Source organism: Symphalangus syndactylus, chromosome 6 (genome assembly GCF_028878055.3).
Source record: "Symphalangus syndactylus isolate Jambi chromosome 6, NHGRI_mSymSyn1-v2.1_pri, whole genome shotgun sequence".
Lineage (NCBI taxonomy): Eukaryota > Metazoa > Chordata > Mammalia > Primates > Hylobatidae > Symphalangus > Symphalangus syndactylus.
Window position 1 is genome coordinate 140,786,620 of NC_072428.2, and position 19,224 is coordinate 140,805,843.

The 19,224-nt window shown below is 51.1% G+C and overlaps 2 protein-coding genes across 14 annotated transcripts in view; one reads left to right on the plus strand and one right to left on the minus strand.

Moving 5' to 3' along the window:
- NUB1 (negative regulator of ubiquitin like proteins 1) overlaps positions 1–14,005 on the plus strand; it is a 37,609-nt gene extending 23,604 nt beyond the window's left edge. For 5 of the 12 annotated variants that reach the window (XM_055284584.2, XM_055284583.2, XM_055284588.2 and 2 more), the window contains exons 9-15: positions 2,543–2,729; positions 3,464–3,571; positions 4,342–4,494; positions 9,664–9,810; positions 11,414–11,509; positions 12,200–12,377; positions 12,619–14,005. In XM_055284584.2, the coding sequence (XP_055140559.1) occupies positions 2,543–2,729; positions 3,464–3,571; positions 4,342–4,494; positions 9,664–9,810; positions 11,414–11,509; positions 12,200–12,377; positions 12,619–12,797 (1,048 nt within the window). In that variant the 3' untranslated portion in view covers positions 12,798–14,005. Of the gene's footprint in view, positions 1–2,542; positions 2,730–3,463; positions 3,572–4,341; positions 4,495–9,663; positions 9,811–11,413; positions 11,510–12,199 lie in introns of all 12 variants that reach the window. The other 7 variants (XM_055284587.2, XM_055284585.2, XM_055284590.2 and 4 more) reach the window with 3 other exon arrangements.
- A 2,618-nt stretch (positions 14,006–16,623) lies between these two features.
- Positions 16,624–19,224, minus strand: part of WDR86 (WD repeat domain 86) — a 28,667-nt gene continuing 26,066 nt past the window's right edge. For both annotated transcript variants that reach the window (XM_055284618.2, XM_055284617.2), the window contains exons 5-6: positions 17,390–17,493; positions 16,624–17,242 (exon numbers count right to left, since the gene is read on the minus strand). In XM_055284618.2, coding sequence (XP_055140593.1) covers positions 17,078–17,242; positions 17,390–17,493 — 269 coding nt within the window. In that variant the 3' untranslated portion in view covers positions 16,624–17,077. The remainder of the gene's footprint in view (positions 17,243–17,389; positions 17,494–19,224) is intronic.

A 19,224-nucleotide genomic window follows, 5' to 3' on the forward strand; every position in this document is an offset into this window, starting at 1 on the left:
GAGCTTGTGGTGAGCCGAGATTGCGCCACTGCACTCCAGCCTGGGTGACAGAGCGAGACTCCATCTCAAAAAAAAAAAAAAAATTTAAACTTTAAGACAAACAATAAATTTCTGTTAAATAACCGACTTAAGCTCAAATGGGATTTAATTTTCGTTGTTGTTTTTGAGATGGAGTCTCACTCTGTCGCCCATGCTGTAGTGCAAATGGCACGATCTCGGCTCATTGCAACCTCCGCCTCCTGGGTTCAAGCAATTCTCCCACCTCAGCCTCCCGAGTAGCTGAGATTACAGGCACGTGCCATCATGCCCAGCTAATTTTTGTAGAAATGGGGTTTCACCATGTTGGCCAGGCTGGTCTTGACCTTCTGACCTCAGGTGATCTGCCCGCCTCGGCCTCCCAAAGTGCTGGGATTACAGGCGTGAGCCACTGTGCCTGGCCAGGATTTAATTTTTTGAAAGCTAGGCTCAGTAGATTTTATTTAAATAAATGTTGTATGTTTAATATTGTCAGCATGAAAATGTAACAGTGTTGAATATTAATGTTACTAAAATTGTAAACCAAAGCAATGTTAATAAAAGTATACTCTAAATGAAATTTTTTATTTTTATAATTTTTTTTTTTTTTTTTTTAGAGACAGAGTCTCTATATTGCTCAGGCTGGTCTGAAACTCCTGGGTTCAAGTGATTTTCCTGCCTCGCCTCCCAAAGTGCTGGGATTACAGGTGTGAGCCACCACTCCCAGCCTTTTAAATGCAATTTATACCAGGCATTAAGAAACCACTTTTCCCCAAGCAAATGATCAAGTTTAAATATAGTTTGATTAATAATGTGTTGATTTCTCAAAACTAAAAGGATGACATGTGCCCCTCTAATATGAGACCTCTGCTTTGGGTTTTTTGTGTGTTTGTTCATTTTGTTGGTTTTTTTCTCTTTTTTTTTGTCTGCACAAATAAATACTCGATCCTGGGTCAAATTTGAGATAAGTGCATATTGATTTTATTTTTAACTGACAGGAGGCCATTTCTGCCCACGCTCTTGATGCTTAGTAAAACATGAACGAGCCTGTTAAAGCAACATGCAGGAGATGGAGAAGTTCGGCCACATGCCCATTGCTTTCCTGTGAGTGGCAAGAGAGTCTTCTGTCACAGGAGCCAGAATGTGTCTAGAGGCAGGAGATCTCACTGCGACTGTGAGATCAGATCACAATCCACAAAGCGCTGCTTTTTCTCTCAAAGTCAGGTTCTCAGGCTGAGCAGTAGATTTGGAGAAAGCACCCCTCACCCAGCTCCACATCTGTGTGTCTGCGTGCACACGTGTGTAAAATATGGTGTATATGTTCTCAAACACTCACGAAATTAGAAATGTTGAGAGAGATGAAAATAAATGTAAAAATACTGCTGCGATACATTTTTTTTGCCGCACCCGCAACTGGACCGTCTACACGGGCCCTCTTTAGGAGACTACTGTTTTAAAGGGTAAATGACAAAATTAAAGTCCTTTTTATTTTTTTTTATTCCATGCATATTTCGATAGGCAGGACAGGAAACTTGAGGCCATGTGGATTTTGTAGTTTTTTACAAGAGCAGTCTTATTTTTAGTAGAACACCAGTGAACACAAAGAGATAAAACCTTGTTCATACACAATGTGCGGTTCCAAATGTTCTTATTGAAGACTTGAGACCTAGATTGGCATTAGGAATTTTTAATGTAATCATAACTTAAAATCAGTCACCTTGATGGCTGTCTTTGTCAGCACTCCTCCTGGAGCACACTGACTTCTGTTGCTGTCTTTCTTCCCTTCTCTGCGCCCGGGTTCAGCCTGCTGCCGCGGATACAGAGTCGCATTTTGCCTGCACACAGGCCCTCAGAAATCAGCCGGGCCATTAGAGCCTGGTGCTTTCTGGATTGTTTCTCCCGCAGCTTGAATGTGACTGAACACGAATGCCTTGTCAGAGCCTTCATCAGCTGAGGCATTCATAGTACGTAGCGATTTTTTTGGTGTCTTTAAAGAAGTGGTGTTCAGCCCTGGCTGTACGTTAGCATCAGCTGGGGAGACTCTGGCAGCATAATTACCAGGCCCAACCCCCAGAGATTTCTGTTATGTTTGGTCTAGGTGGGATCAATGATTCTTAAAGAAAGAAAGAAAGAACGTTGCTCTGGCCCAGGTGATGCTGATTTCCAGTCAGGATTGGAAGTCACAGCTTTAAAGCATGGTCTTCCCCGTATTTGCTGAGGGCCTCTGAAACAGCGGCCCTGGGTTCTGCTTCCTATCAAGGGGCTGCATGTGTGTCCTGGGGCAAGTGGTGGTAAGCTTTGATTCCTAAGCCCTGATTTCTGATTTCTCTTTCTTTCCCCCATTAGAAGGATGAGATTATAAATACGACTCCCTTCCTAAACATTAGGATCTCTCTTTTAGAGCAGTCAGCCTTTGAACATATACCAAGAACTGGGAAAGAATTCCAGTAATTCACAAAAAGGTTTCAAATGCTAAAAATGTTTCAATTGCTGCTTGGCAGTGATGTCATTGTCCTTCTCTTTCCAGTGAGTGTTGCAGAGAGCTGCTGGACACAGTGGATAACTACGCCGTCCTCCAGCTGGATATAGTGTGGTGTTACTTCTGCCTGGAACAACTGGAATGCCTTGATGATGCAGAAAAAAAATTAAACTTGGCCCAGAAATGCTTTAAAAATTGTTATGGAGAAAATCATCAGAGACTGGTCCACATAAAAGTATGTTCCTGGAATTCATTTTATGTCTCGTTGAGTCCATTTCTAGCATTTGTGTTTATTCCTGTTGAAGTATTTGTACTACTGCCAGAAGGTGATTTCATTTTGATAGTAGTATGCAGTATACTCTTTTTAAGCTATATATTTATAAAGTGTTCAATGTTTTACAAATCTGGCTGTCTCTCTTACTTAGCCTGTGAGCATTTAGCCCAAAGGAACATGCTTCGCTAGTCATAGAACCCCATCAGTGATCACCCTGACCAGGAGAGAGCTGCTGACTTCTTTATGTTGGTAGCGTCTAATTTGCAAGATGTAAATGCAGAAAATAGACATTTCAGCAGTGACAGTTTGCGTGAATGAGTCGCAGCTCAAGAGCTGTGGCTCGAGTACAGATTTTTCTGATTTCCCCAAGTCATCAAAATCCTGCTGATGCAGACTCTCTTATCCCTGGTTTGGATTTCTGCATACTTCTCTGCTGACCAGAAGGGCCACTGTGCTGCATGTCTGGAGGCTGGTGCCCTGACACTGACTCTCCTGTGTGGCATGAGGAATGTTGTCATACCACAGGGGATGGGGAAGAGGGGGCTTCACTTTTGCCATCAGTCATAGTGAAGCCACGGACATTTTAATACTACCATGTTGCCCCTCTGGAGGCCAAGGGAATTACAGATATGAGTATTACAGACCTGTAGTTAGAAAAAAGGCAATTTTATCCTTTTTTTCTTCAATAATTTTAGGGAAATTGTGGGAAAGAGAAGGTACTGTTTCTAAGACTCTACTTACTTCAAGGTATCCGAAACTATCACAGTGGAAATGATGTAGAGGCTTGTGAGTATCTTAACAAGGTAAGAAAAGTAAAGTTGTAACCAATTTTCACCTCCTTTTAAAAAACATTCCCGGAAGTTAAGGATTTTAACTTAGTAGTTTGTGACTTGTGAGAAACATACCTGTGCTTTCTCCGTGCACAGGAGAGAGAGATTGAACCAGAAACACATTTGTATATGTTAGAGTACAGCCAGATGCTGTAATGAGACTTCGAAAAGACAGTGACTTTAATTGGATAGAAGTTTATGGCTCACTCATCTTGCAGTCTAGAGGTGAGCCGGGCCAGAGCAGTGAGCAGCCCGCCAGCCTCAGCGAGGCGTCCTAGGTTGCTCCTGTCAGTGCCTCTTCCAGCCAGCAGAGGGGGCAAGAGAGAGAGTCCAGAGCAGGCCACTTGAGAGATGACCCCGCAGCTGCACCCAGCGCTGTGGCTGCATGCCATTGACCTCGACTTCACTACCTGGCTACACCCAGTTGCACGGGAGGGTGAGAAATGTCACGTGCACAGCTGAAATTCGGGGGCTTTTGTTGCAAAAACAAAGTGGTTACCAGTCACTTCTGCAACACCCAGCCTCTTACCTCGTGTTGTGCTGTAGCCGCTTTGTGAGTAGGGATAGTGTTGGTCTGTTTCTATTTGTACTTGTTAATAACAGGCCTAGTTTGGAGATTTTATCCAAAATCTGATGCCCTTTAATTCATATTGGGTACAATCTAATTTCTTTTAGGCTTTCACTTTGTATTAAGCTTTAAGTATTGCTGTGGTTACATGATTCTTACATTTCCCTGTCTCTAGGCACGTCAGCTCTTTAAAGAGCTATATATTGATCCGTCAAAAGTGGACAATTTGTTGCAGTTGGGGTTTACTGCCCAGGAAGCCCGGCTTGGCCTGAGGGCGTGTGATGGGAACGTGGATCATGCGGCCACTCATATTACCAACCGCAGAGAGGTACCCACTTTCACATGCCCTAGCTCTCTCGGGTATGAAAGAACAAAAAAAGATAATCCCACAGGAGTGTTAATAACAAGGAACTCTTTATTACTCCAGATTGGGAAGGAAGGAGAAACTTGTCTTTTTTTTTTTTTTTTTTTTTTTTCAAGACAGAGTCTCACTTTGTCATCCAGGCTGGAGTGCAGTGGCGCGATCTTGGCTCACTGCAAGCTCCGCCTCCCGGGTTCAAGCAATTCTCGTGCCTCAGCCTCCTGAGTAGCTGGGATTACAGGTGCGTGCCACCACACCTGGCTAATTTTTGTATTTTTAGTAGGGATGGGGTTTCACCATGTTGGCCAGGCTGGTCTCAAAAACTCCTGACCTCAAGTGATGTGCCCATCTCAGTTTCCCAAAGTCCTGAGATTACAGGCGTGAGCCACCACGCCTGGCTGAAACTTGTCTTTTTCAATTGGATCATTTTTCACATGCTGCAGTCTCCCTAGTTTTGTTTCCTGCTGTGGTGGCAAACAGTCCTCTCTCTCTTTTTCTTTAACACCATAGTGTATTTCTGGAAGTCATTTTAAAAACAAAATTGTTTTTTCATGAGGTCATTATTAAAGTTGGGGATTGCATCCTTGCCTAGAAACATAAGTCAAATCATAGAAACAAGTTGTATTATATTATGAAAGCACAGGTTAAAAAACTATAATCATTTGAAACAATTAAGTACATTAAAGAAAACCTTAGAATTTTGGAGTTGGAAGGATCCTTATTCTATCCAATATGTTCTGCAGTAAAAGAACTGAGGTCTAGAGGGAGATAATGATGGAATATTAGCAGAAGAGCCATTTTTCTTGCTAAAACAAGAAGTTGGTACTAGATTATCTCACAAGTCCTTTCTAGCTGTAAACTCCAGCCATAGAAGTCTCTAGAATCTTCACATGTATGTTACCTCGTTTCCCTTTTTGCTAAACATTAGGATAATCCTGAAGGAAAAAAGCAGCCTCGGGGGTATTTGGATGGGAGCAGGAAAGCCCCGTGGTTGTTTGCCTACCTGAGGCCAGAGAGGGAGTGGATTCGTGGGTTCATTCCGTGGTGAGCAGTCACAGGGTTTCTCCTTTTACAACACCAGCTGTGGTCCTTAACTTTCTCTCTTGCCTAGTCCAGTCGTGGTCCTTTGGGTCTTGCTATAGAAGTCAATGAGTAGGTAAAGGCAGAGGCTCTGGAAAGCTGAGTTCTTTTTTTCCAGACAGAGTCTCACTCTGTCACCCAGGCTGGAGTGCAGTGGCGTGATCACTGCAACCTCTGCCTCCCAGGTTCAAGTGATTCTTCTGCCTTAGCCTCCTAAGTAGCTGGGATTACAGGTGCCCACCACCACGCCCAGCTTTACTTTTTGTATTTTTAGTAGAGATGGGGTTTCACCATTTTAGCCAGGCTGGTCTTGAACTCCTGACCTCAAGTGATCCGCCCGCCTTGGCCTCCCAAAGTGCTGGGATCACAGGTGTGAGCCACTGCGACCGGCTGAAAAGTTGAGTTCTGTGTGTTTGAGTTTTACATGGTCTAATTCAGTACTAACAGAAAAACAAACATTGCTGATACTGATTTGTTGCTTTACTATTACTCCACTACCAGTAAGATTTTATTAGCATCTGGAAAGCTAGTGTTTCAAAATGAGATCATTTGGAAGACAGTTCTCATCACTGTATAAGACTATAGTTCATTAAACATTGTCACACTCATGTCATTCACTTCTGCCTGTGACCACCTGAGAGGCCACAGGACAGATACTTTTCATCTTACACATGGGAAGAGCTGTAGCTCAGAGGTGGTCTTTTTTTTTTTTTTTTTTTTTTGAGACGGAGTCTCGCTCTGTCACCCAGGCTGGAGTGCAGTGGCGCGATCTCAGCTCACTGCAAGCTCTACCTCCCGGGTTCACGCCATTCTCCTGCCTCAGCCTCTCTGAGTAGCTGGGACTACAGGCGCCCGCCACCACACCCGGCTAATTTTTTGTATTTTTTTAGTAGAGACGGGGTTTCACCGTGGTCTCGATCTCCTGACCTCGTGATCCGCCCGCCTCGGCCTCCCAAAATGCTGGGATTACAAGCGTGAGCCACCGCGCCCGGCCCAGAGGTGGTCTTTTAAGTATAGTGGAGTCATATCACTTGTACATTTCTGAAGTTAAAAGCCCTTGGAGAAAATGCAAATAAAAAAAAAACAGTGTATATAGTGCAATTGATCCTTCTCCCTCTTCCATCCAATGGATGTTGTTAGTTATGATGCTTTTGGCTGAAAGCAACAACAACAACAAAAAAACCAAAATGGCCTAAACATCAAAACAAGGGATGTGGTGGGATTTACTGGCCTGTTTACTTGTAAAAAGTCCAGAAGTAGGATAGGTCTCAGGGTTAGGTGATTCATTCAGTGGCTTACTGATGTCACTGAGGACCTGAGGTCTGTCTCTCTACCCCCACCCCCAACCCCATGTCATCAGTGTCATCCAATCACACCAAGGGCCATAATCTCTGTCCCAGAATCCTCAGGGAAAATCCTGAGCTTCTTGTGATTGGGCAGCCTTGAACCTGTCACTGAGGCTGGAGGAACACCAAGACTGATTGGCTCAGGCCTGTGGCAAGAGATAGAGGGTTGCCACCTTAGCCCATTCAGGGGCCACCTGGGGAGCTGGAGCAGCCTCCCACACCTCAGGGAGGGTTAGAATGGGTGCTGGAAAGACAAAAACAATGTCCCACAAAAGTGAGCTCCTATTGGAGCTTTAGATGAGCAAGAGAAATCTGCTGCCCTCAGAGTTCCAACATTCTAGATATGAGCATCTGACTGAGCTGAATGTAAAACAATTCTTCCATGCTTTTGTTTGAGACAGAGTCTTGCTCTCATGTCCAGGCTGGAGTGCAGTGGCATGATTATGGCTCACTGCAACCTTGATCTCCTGGGCTCCAATGATCCTCCTGCCAAGAGCTCTTGGCTGATTTTTTTTTAATTTTTTTGTAGAAATGGGGTCTCACCATGTTGCCCAGGCCAGTCTCAAAACTCCTTGGTTCAAGCAATCCTCCTACCTTGGCCTCCCAAGGTGCTGGGATTACAGGTGTGAACCACTGCGCCCAGCCTTTAATACATAATTATTAAAAGTTTATATTTTTTGTGCAATATGGCCCTGAGTACAGACCAGTTTCTCATCTGGCAAAAAGCAACAGCTGTAGAAACGGAGCTCACAGATCATGCTTCAGTATGGCCAGGCCGTGAGAGGCAGCCTTCCTAAGAGGTCGTCCCAGCTTGTTGTGACCATACAACACCTCTCTCCTGAGATCTGATTCTACTTAACTGTAGCCACTTCAGTGCAGTACTCACTGGCATTGATTTGATCTACTTTATCTTTCTAACTCATCTTAGTATACAGAGAAATTTCAGAAAATAATGTTCTCACACGTGTTTACATGATTCAAAGGAAACAGACTAAGACATTTGTAATGAAAGGAAGTATTCTTCGAAGCTCCCAGTTGGTGTGAGGTCTGGGTTAGGTAATGCCCAGGTCTGCTGGCTGGCAGCGTCCTTCTCTGTGCTTGGATGTTAGGCGCGCTTCTTAGCCTTTTGGAATATAAATGGAAGAAACTGTATTGAAAGCAGAGGATGGGGCCAGTAAAGGCATTTTACGTGGAGTATGTGTAAATACAAGTGCAAATGTGAGTGGTATGAACGACTCCTGCTGGCGTGTGTGGTTGGGGTGGTGTGGCAGGATAAGGTCAGTTTGGAAGCATTGTTGGGGCCAGGGAGTGGGGGCCCTGAGTAGCAGAATAAGGAGCTGGTGCCTCAGTGCGGGGAGGTGGTCAGGAGCTGCTGCAGGCTTTCAGGTAGGTGACTGGAATGATGGAGCCTGCTGCGCTGTGCAGCGGGGCTGGGGCTGGCGGAGACTGGCTGCTGAGAGGTAGAGCATGTAACGGGGGCATGAGACAGGCCTGGTGCAGCTGAAGGGCAAGCAAAGGGAGCTGGCACTGTGGGCACTCCAGGGGCACCCTGGGAGGTTCTCCTGTGATAGAGACGGGCCATGAGTCTACAGATGTCTTCATCCCTGGAGATGTTTCCAGCAGCCACTCTGTTCTGCCTGCTCCTACTGTGGGGCCTGTGGAGTCTGGTTCCACGATGATGATGCTTTTGTTTTCTTAAGAGATGAGGCCGCTTTCCTGCTGTGGGGAAAATGCAAGGAGGTGCCTGTTGCCTGGGCTGGGCAGGAGGCAGGATCAGGTCTCTGTAAGGAAGGAGTCTGTTTTCTCCCCCGTCCTCGCTGCTGCTGATGGTGGGGCTTGTCTCCCTGGGAGAATGTAGCAGTCACTTAACTTTGTTGAAAGCTTTCTGTCTCCTTGTTGGGAAAATAGTGAGGTTGGATTAAATTCCTGGTTTTCAAACTTGCTTTGTTGTTGTTGTTTTTAAGCAGCAAAATCCCCTTTTTAAATGACATTTTTATGGGCATACTAGTGTACAAAATAAACTGGGAACTCTCCTAATTGGCCCTGGGTGGGAGAGGTGAAGAGACTAGAACCCTCGCAGCCGTCTTGTGCTCCTGCAGCAATAGCAGGCAACTCTGAGAAACAGGGTTGAGAACCAAGAGGTTGGATGACCTTTGTCCCCTGGGCATTCTGTGGGTTCTGAATGGAATGACAGGCCTCAGAAGGCCCTGGAGTCCTTGCTCCTCAAGCTGTGGGGGGTGGGTCATCAGCCTTGGCATTGCCCAGGAGCCCCCTGATTCCACATCACATATTAACTTGAGTCCCTGGGCGATTCATCAAAGGCTGGAAGGCCTTCCCACCGCGTGCAGGAAGCTCTTCTACCCGGTTCCTAGAAGAGAATCCATGCACCTCACACCTGCGACCTCTGCAGTGGGAGTGCTGGGTTGGGCGAGCAGCCCATCCTGATGCCGGATGGTGGATGGCGGGGCTCGTGAGGCACCTCCTTCCTGCCCCACTGCCTGCCCTCAGAAGCAGCACTTCCACCAGCCCTCTGCCTCTGTGGCACCTTTGCCATTTGGCTGGGTGAGGAGAGGTAGAGAGAGGTCCCCCTGTGCTTTGCTTTGGTTTTTTGGCTTTGCCTGGAAATGTGGAGAATCCTGCAGAGCACAGACTGAGAGGCTGTGAAATCTCAGTCCCTAACTTGGGATGGGACTTTGCTCTTTTCCTAAAGGAATTGGCCCAAATAAGGAAGGAGGAAAAGGAGAAGAAAAGACGCCGCCTCGAGAAGATCAGGTTGCTGACAGGGATGGGCTACTCCACGCAGGCAGCCCAGCAGGCGCTCCACGAAGCCAGCGGGAATGTGGATGAGGCCCTGAAGGTAGCAGCTCCCTTGGGGCCTCTGGCCTTGTCCCTGAGCAGTGGGTCCTGCCCAGAGCTCCCTCCATGGCTCTCCAGCATCCTCCCAGGCTCACTCCTATGGGCTGCCCCGTCATCCGGATCTGAAGGGCAGGTTTCTCCTGGGCTCCAGCCCAGACAGAGGCAGCGTAAGGCCCCATGAGGCCCCATGCTCAGTGCCTGGCCCAGGCCTGGCTCCAAAACATGGTGCCTGTCCACACCAGCAGAGTCCACAGGCCAGGACTTTGTGTAGGGTTTCCGTGTGCAGCAGAGTTTAGTGTAAACAGGCAGTTTCCACAGCAGAAAAAAGAGAGTGGTGATTCAACTTGTAGTATAATTGTTTGGCATTAAAATTTTAAATGTAAGTATCTAGTTTTATTTATTTAGTCCATAGTACATGTTGGCAAAGGGGGTGCTTTTCAAAGAACGCCTCAGGAGTGACAGCGGGTTGGGATCCAGACAGCAGTGACTTTACCTGGGCCACTTCCTTCCCTGTGTTGGAGAAGCATATGGAATCCTCAGTAGGGCAGGTGCTGTGCTGCATCTCAGCAGCTTGGCATGGAACCACCCTCTGCCCTCTTGGCCCCGCAGGTCAGTGAGAGACAAACTCAGAGCACATGTGGTGGGGGGTCCCAAGGGGTGCACGGGAGGCAGGAGGCTGGCTGTGTGGAGGCAGCAGTCCAGGCAGATGCTGGGGCAGGATGGCGGGCAGGAGGCGGAGTGGTAGGAGCTGGCTTAGGTTGTGCACGTGCTGGGGGCGGGGCTGGGGGGGACAGACATGGGGTTGGAGGGGGTGAGGGCAGGGCAGGTGTCCTCGTTTGCCCTGCTGAGGTGGGTGTGGGTGCAGCAGGCACGGGGAGTCCACCCTGCCTTTGCCTCTTATCCCTGCCCTGTTCCCTGGAAGGCTCCACAAGGCAGTACTTTTGTTACTATGTATATGTATATTTAACATATACGTTAAATTTTAATTTTTATTTGAGTATCTAGTTTGATTTTTTTGTGTGTTGGAGAAATATTAAGAGGTGGGAAATTCTGAATATCTGAAGGGACTGATGGTTCTCAAAACAGATGTGAATTATACGAGTGGCACAAAAATACTTCCAGTCAACATAGAAGTATTGAGTGTTGGAAAGGAAAGTCTCCACAGGGTCTTTTAAGATTAAGTATTGTGTGATGAAGAAGTTAAGGGTCAAAATAACCCTACTACCTGCCTGACATTTTAAGTCTAGAGGGCAGGACGCTTTCAAAGATCAATCAGTCAGCCCTGAGCTGCTTAAGAGACCTTTCTGTCTGTAGCTCTGACAAAACCTGTTTTCTTGGATGCTGCTTCCACCCGCTCTCCATCCCTTCCTGCTCTATCAGAAGGGATCTTTACCCTGACTAGTCTTGCTCCTCCTTCAAACCCCAGCTGTCCTGGTCTCTGGCTGGAAGCCTTCTGTGAACACCAGCCTGGGTGGGAGCCCCTTTCTCTGCCTCATAGCAGCGGAGGACGGCTGGGTCTGCCTAGCACATGGCAGGGTGCAGCGCCTGTCTGAATGTGTGACGAGTTCTTAGTGATGGGTAAAGGGTGTTCCTGTGTGTTTTAGATTCTGTTCAGCAATCCTCAGATGTGGTGGTTAAATGATTCCAATCCTGAAACCGACAACCGTCAAGAAAGTCCTTCCCAGGAAAACATTGACCAAGTGAGTGACAGGCCTTTGTGCCCTCGTCTTGGACAGCCTCCGGTGGGGTTGCTTGGGGTAACCCAGGTGAATCAGGCAGCAGGACTGGGGGAGTCCGTGCTGACACCTTGGCTCCCAGGCTCCAGGTGTAACCTGCCCACCTCAGAGGCCACCCACGCAGTATAACAGAGGGCAGGGGAGGCCTCCTTGGAAAGCAGGAAAACTGGGGAAGCGTCAGAAAGTTCTCTTTAGGTTTGTCGCCTTTGTCTATGCACCACTGTTGACATCAGCCCCATTTCTCTGCCTGTGACCTAAAAGGATGTCACTGTGACCTGTGAAAACCATCCAGCTTTGTGTCCCAAGTGACAGCTCTGTCCACATTTGTCCCCCCACACACATTGGCATGCCTTTATGCTGTGGCCACTGACCTTGCGGTGCCCATGGTGAGGCTGGCGTGGTGCCTTGCTCTCAGCCCAAGGTCCTTGCCTGTCCTGAGATGGCTGCTCACTGACGCACCCGACTCGAGTCTTCCAAGCCCCGTTCCGGGCTGCTCCACGCTCACATTGCACAGAAGCATGACTTGTGCAGAAAGGGCCATGGTGCGCACGCCAGGAGCTCTTAAACATGAGCCGGCTGTCCGCCCATGTGGGGGAAGCGGGTGGCAGAAGAGGAGCCAGGGGCCGATGCTGTGACCCCTGCGCTCTCCCCTAGTTGGTGTACATGGGTTTTGATGCACTTGTGGCCGAAGCTGCGCTGAGAGTGTTCAGAGGCAACGTCCAGCTGGCCGCCCAGACCCTTGCTCACAACGGAGGAAGCCTGCCCCTTGAGCTGCCGCTGTCGCCGGAAGCCTCTTTGTCCCCGCCAGCCACGTCCCCTTCCGACTCCGCAGGTAGGTCTGGGGTCTCTGAGGGCCGCGTTGAGAGCAAAGTGTCTTCAGAAGCCAACAGATGGGACCGGTGCCTTAGGCCACGGCAGACGTGGAGACTGAGGGGGCGTCCCCTGATGTCACTGGGCCGGCCACCTGGACAGTGTGGCCAGCAAGAGGCACAGTCTGAGGTTGACTGTGGTCATGCAGCGTCCCCAGGACAATCCTCACATAATTCACTTACTGCTGCGGTATTTTATTGTAGGAACCTCTAGTGCCTCAGCAGACGAAGACATGGAGACAGAGGCCGTCAATGAGATACTGGAAGACATTCCAGAGCATGAGGAAGACTATCTTGACTCAACTCTGGAAGATGAAGAAATTATTATTGCAGAGTACCTATCCTATGTAGAAAATAGGAAGTCGGCAACAAAGAAAAACTAAATAATGAACAGAAATAGCGCTAATTTTCTGCTTATAAATGCTATCATTATGAAAAGGCTAATGCAGCTCTTTCTGTTCTTACTTTTCTTCTGAATTGCAAGTCCTCTTTGGGTGTAGGAGGGGGTGGGCAGGGGACGAGTCCAGGAGGGGTTCCAGGGCCTTCATGCGTGGTCTCGGGGGATAAGCTTCCTCTGGCCTGGCGCAGGCCGTTCCATCTGCCTCCCGGGTCTGCGTCCCTAACCCCTTCCCCAGCTTGTTTTACCCCGAAACAGGAAGGAACAGGGGTCCTGGGGAAGGTGTCCAGGGCAGGGTCCTGGGAAGGGCGTCCCGACCGCTTCCTCTTCAGCTGTGGCTCCATCTGCCCAGCTTGCCTGCCTCCTGCACCCACTGCCCGTGACCTTCCTGCTTCCCACGCTGCCATCTCTGCCAGGATGCCCCATGGGTTCCTGTGCCACCCTTTCCCCGCCCCTCAAATAATCCTTTAAGTCTTCGTTCCAAGTGCTGTGGGGCAAAACGATGAGGCGCTGGCCTTGGGGGCCACACCAGGTCATAGCAAATGCCTTCCGCCTGGGACGCCAGTGTTTTATGCTCTTAGTTCAGTAAAATACACCCCCGAAATTCAAGATTGAGTGTCAGACTTTATATATATTCAGCATTCCTCATTACAGAAATCTTTTATTGAATGGGAAAGGTTTAAATGCTAACCAAAGCAGTTTATTTTTAATTAGTATTTTTAGACTCTGTGCTGTCATACTGAACTCACTGCTAGCTAAGAGACCTATCAGAGATTTAGATATATTTTCTCCAGGTTTTTTGTGGGTTTTTGTTGTTGTTGTTGTTGTTCTATCCATGTGACAGAGGCTCCTTCTGAAAGTATGTAGTTCACTGTATGTCGGTTCCAGCAGTAACCGTCCTCGCTGCGCCACGCACTCCTCTGTAGATGTGCGCCCAGTGGGAGTTCCTTCCAGCCCTAGGACCGCAGCAGCAGCCAGGTGCCGAGTGGATTGAGTGCCAGGTGCATCCAAGACTTTTCCTCCCTTCCAGAAGGCACTGACTGAAGACAGGATGGATCACGTGGAGCCGGCTGAACTGCTCCAACTTTTTCATAAAGTGTGGGTGGTCCAGTTTGGACCGATGGGAATCTTCTTGTCATTCTTTTTAAATGGATGATACTGATGGAAATAAAAGGTGGAAAATATATTCAAAAATTGTCACCCTAATTTTGCAGTAATTTACTCAGCCTCCCCAGCTGTAGGTGTTGAAAGTGTCTGGGTGACTAGCTCTTCATTCTGATTGCAGGATGTCTGTTTCCACTGAGTTTTGTGAGGAGATGGAAGGATGATCTCAGAAGCGGCAGAGGGCACCTGCTATGAAAGATGCCGCATGCCAAGCAGGGCTGGGGTGGATCCTGAGCAGGGGACTGAAATGCACCTGTCAGGGTTTGCCTCAGAGGTGCCTGGTGAGCTGAGGTGACGAGGAGTCTCAGCCTCATTTGACACAATGCCACACTTGGATTTGGGGCCTGAATTGAAGCTTTTGGCTAACAAGTCGCTGTCCTGAGCTTGGTTCAGGCGTGTCTTCTAGCTTCCCAGCTGTTTTTAGCCATCATAGAAGCAATGCCACACCAGCAGGCCCCAAAACTCTTCCGTGTCTTGTGAAGAGAGAGCCGCAGAGGAAGCTGGCTGTGGGGGCAGTTCTGGGCATGCACTATGTCCAGGATGGACTGCCCTCCAGGCATGGAGACTTGGTCCGGGCCTGCTCCACCGGACAGGCGGTGGAGGAGGGGGCAGGACGGTGCTGAGGCTGGAGAAGGAGAGGCCGTTGCAGAGAAGGGGGCCTGGGAGGGTTCTCCTTGGAGTCAGAGGAAAAAGAACATTCCAGATGTGGGACAAACAAGATAGTATTTGGGGCAGGACAGTCTGAGTGTGACATGTTCATGGGCTGCCAGAAGGTGTGGGTTGTGGGGAGAGAAGAATGGGGGCGAATGGTATGATTGCTGATCACAGCGGGGAGGCTGGATGCCATTAGAGGAGCAGGAGCGGGCATGGGCGTGTGGCAGGCAGGTGAGAGCAGCCCATGCCAGCACAATGGTGTGCACAACTGGTCAGGTGTCCTTGACGCTGATCACTGCCTCACCTTGTCCCTGTGTTCCTGCCCATATGTCCTATGGGTAGCTCCTGTTCTTCCTCCCTTAGCCAACTCAATCAATTTATCAAAAGCAGACACCTCGTTTCTTCATTCATAGCAAGGCGACAGTGGTGTGGCTGGAAGGGAACCAGGCCTGGGTTCAGGGGATCAGACTCTCTCATTCACCATGTCTCTCGGGCTCTCAGAAACCAGAGACAGAATGGACATCTGGCCATCTTTATGTCCTCAACATCTCGCAAAGCTCTCTGTGCCATGGAAGTAGAAATTACCCCAATGCGTGTTGCTTTAAAAATGCAACGTGAGTGTAGCGCCTGTGTTTTGGGTCCGTGCCCCACTGGGTTTCTCTGGATGGCTTGATGCGTGCTCCATTCTCTGCTGTGGTTGGATAAGGTGGGGACCGGAGCTGACGTGTCAGTGAGGGGCTGCTCAGGCCAGAGCGCAGCATCACCATGCAGCAGTGTCTTCCGCAGGCAGGAGTCAGTGTGAACGTCTGCGCAGGCTCAGGGCCGGCCGGCAGCACTCAAGGCGGTTCTCTGGCCTGCGCCACCGGAACCGTCCCTTGAGCACGATGGAAAGCTCCTCTCTGGTAGGTACGCCCCTTGCGGCAGCCACAGGCCCCAGTGGCTTCGGGACGCAGCAAGACCTGGCCACTCCCCAGGTCTGTGTGCTTAAGTCTCACCCAGAGAACATTGTGCGTGGTGCCGTTTCTGTGGGTTCTCCTGCACTGATCTGCTTGCCTCCCAACAGGCCCATTTTCCTGGGGTGGGGGTCGGGGGCGCTTTGGTTCCCAGGGTTTGGAGGTTTGGCCTTAGAGGAGTTACAGCGCCTGTGTCCTTTCCTTCCTACTGCCCACAGTGCAATCCCTACCTGTTCATCTGGGCCCAAGGGTGGACCCGCCCATCACCTAGCAGGTGAGCCCTGGCGGTCCCCAGCCCTCTCTGATGAAGTGTCTTCTGCATTAAGACTATGAAGCGCATGCTGCTCTACCTGAAGGGGCTGCTCCACTTGAAGGGGCTGCTCCTGCAGCAGATGCTTCTCTCTGCAGCGAGATGATGAGCTCTCCACGACAGACACTGTCACCTGCAGCTTCTCTCCTGGCACCCCGGCCAACCGGGCCACATGGATGCAGAAAGTGGCACCATCAAGGGGCTGAAGAGCACCCCGCTCAGGTGCTGTGAGGGGTGCTGAGGGGTCTCCTGCAGGGCCTCTCGGCAGACTGAGCCCCACTGGCCCCTCGAGCCCCTGGGCACAGGGCTCCCCTTGGGTGCTCGGTGGCTCTGGCGTGTGTGTTGTGCCTCCCAGCACCAGGCACTGCCCTGGCTCCTGTGCACGAGCCCGAGGGTGGGGCTGCTGCCCGCCCCCACCCCTCCTTCCACTCCAGGCCCTGAAGGGACTTCCTAGATTCATGCCAGAAAATGACAGGAGCTCCCAAGCAGGGTCCCCGCTGTCACCTGCACAGGCTAAAGAGCTCCTCCCTTGCTCCCTGGCCTCTTCCACATCCACCCCCTGCACCAGTGACACTGGCGACAGCCCCGCATCTCACCCACAAGTCAGCCCCAAGGCTGCCCAGGCCGGTTGTGAGAGGCAGAGGGCAGGAGACCCGCCGCCCTGGGTTCCTGGAATCCCAAGCTCCAAAATGAAGCTGAGACTCAGTTTGCAAAACAAGAGGACACAGGGGCACTTTTAACTTTCAGGCTGTGTATTTCAGTTCCCCCCAAGGCCTTCGAGACGGACCATTTGCCAAAATAATCAGGTTCAGTGGCTTCTGTAAAAAGTCACTTCCTCTCAGCAGGAAAGGCCCAGTTTTGTGGGGCTGGGGGAGCTGGGGCAGTCCACCTGCAGCCCCTGAGGTGGGAGGGTCCCCGGGACTAGGCCTTTCGCCAGGTCAGGGATGGGGAGGGAGAACAGGAGCCACCCTAAAAGGGAAAAGGGGGCGGTCCCCAGGGCGAGCACTCCCGCTCCCAGAGCCTGCTGGCCACCGAAGAAAAACCAGACGCCTGCGCCAGGCTCTCCTCCCGCCCGGGCTTCCTCGCTCCTCCCCGGCCATCGGGCGCCACCACCGCGGGTAGCAGGGCGGGGCGCTCTGGGAGCCGCTGGGCGTCTGGGCTGGCGTCTGCAGGGGCCCCGCGGGATCAGGCCGGCTGCAGGGGCGCGGTGGCGCAGCCCACCTTGTTGCTGAAGAGGCGCGAGAGGCTGCGCGTGGGCGGAGGGGGCCGCGGGGCACCTCGGAGCCCGCGCACGTCCCAGAGGCGCAGGGCGCCGTCGTGGGAGGCGGTGTAGAGCACCTGGCCGTGCACCTGCGGGTGCAGGGGCGGGCGTCACCGGCGAGGCGGTAGGCGGGGGGGTGGGGGGGGACGCGGGACGCGGCTGCCCGTGTGGATGGATCGGGGCGGGGCACCTTCCCCCCCACGGGCGGCGGCCCCGAGAAGGGCGGAGGGACCTACCTGGATGCAGTTGATGATGAATGTGTGGCCCCGGAACACCCTCTGCAGCTCTCCAGACTGCGCGTCGAAGGCCCGGGCGCAAGCGTCCCCGCTGCCCGTGAACACTGTGGACACACAGCGCGCGCTGGGCCTCCCTCCTTCCCTCCCTCCCTGCCCGGCCCCCCGCAGGCAGGGATGGGGCGGCGAGAGCGTGACCTGGGGCGTCTCCGAGACTCTGCCCCACGGGGGTATCCTGAGGCTCATATGGGAAGTGGAGAGCGCCCCTCCAGAGAACAGGGGTCGCCGCGGTTATTCTGCTCCACCCTGCAGATGCCTGCGCGCCAGCTGGCCCTGCCCCTGCCCCTGCTGAACACCGCCCGGGCCCAGTCCCCACTCCGCGGTTTGGTGAAGTTGGTTTCCATGCCTGGTTGGGAGGCCCCTGCCTGGGGCTAATCGTCAGGTCCTCGAGTCGCGTCCCCCCCACCTCCCGCTGCGTCGGCAGCCTTATCCTCCTGTCCTCATTAATGGATCGGCACTCAAATCAAAGCCCAGCCCTCTGGGGTTCATGATCACGCACCCCCGGGACCCCTAGCGCCCGCAAGCCTCCGACCTCAGTCTGTCTCCTCCCCCAGGTGGCTGCCTCTCCCTGGGGTTTCTCCTAAGAATTTAGTCCAATCGTTTTCCAAAGGCAACCTGCATCCGTCACTTGGAGGTCTTAGCCACAGATCGTGGAGCCGCATCCCAGAATCTGATTTAGCAGGCGGGGCCTGAGAATCTGCATTTCTAACCAGTTTTAAGTGACGCTGCTGCTAGTCAGGAGGCCACACTGAGGATGTGGACCAGAAGAACTCACTTGACCTAGGCTGGGCTCTCCAAAGCCGACCCTGATGCTAGGACTTGATGCAGACAGTTCACCTGGCAGGCGTCCCAGGAAACGCTCACAGGGAAATGGGAGGTGGAAAGGGAGGGAGGAAGTCCTGTGGGGTCTGTCAATGAGCAGGTAACTACGGTGGGCAGCTATGGCACAAGCCTGCCAGGGACCTTGGGGAAAAGGGGTAGGACTACCTGGGAGTAATGGTGCTGGGCTATCTATCTGAGGGTGCTCTGTGGGTACTTGTTCCCCAGCCTTTTTTTTTCTTTTCTTTTTGAGACAGGGAGACAGGGTCTCACTCCATTGCAGAGGCTGGAGTGTAGTGGTACCATCATAGCTCACTGTTAACCTTGAACTCCTGGGCTCAAATGATCCTCCCGCTTCAGCCTCCTGAGCAGCTGGGACCACAGGCATGCACCACTACACCCAGCTAATTTAAAAAAAAACTGGGGGGGGGGGGCGGCTGGGCACAGTGGCTCACGCCTGTAATCTCAGCACTTTGGGAAGCTGAAGCTGGCGGAGCGGATCATGAGATCAGGGGTTTGAGACCAGCCTGGCCAACATGGTGAAACCCTGTTAAAAATACAAAAATTAGCTGGGTGTGGTGGCACACACCTGTAGTCTCAGTTACTCAGGAGGCTGAGGCAGGAGAATTGCTTGAATCTGGGAAGTGGAGGTTGCAGTGAGCCTAGACTGCGCCATTGCACTCCGGCCTGGGCCACAGAGCAAGACTCTGTCTCAAAAAAAAAAAAAAAAAAAAAAAAAAAAATGTAGAGACAGGGTCTTGCTGTGTTGCTCAGGCTGGTCTTGATCAAGAGATCCTCCCGCCTTGGCTTCTCAAAGTGCTGGGATTACAGCATGAGCCATGGTGCCCAGCCGTTCCAGCCTTTTTGTTAAAACTACAGAGTGAATGGCCCCAGAGGGGAACTTTCATTTCTGGGTCTCTTTTCAGCCCCTTTCTGCCTTCCCCCCACAAACTCAGACA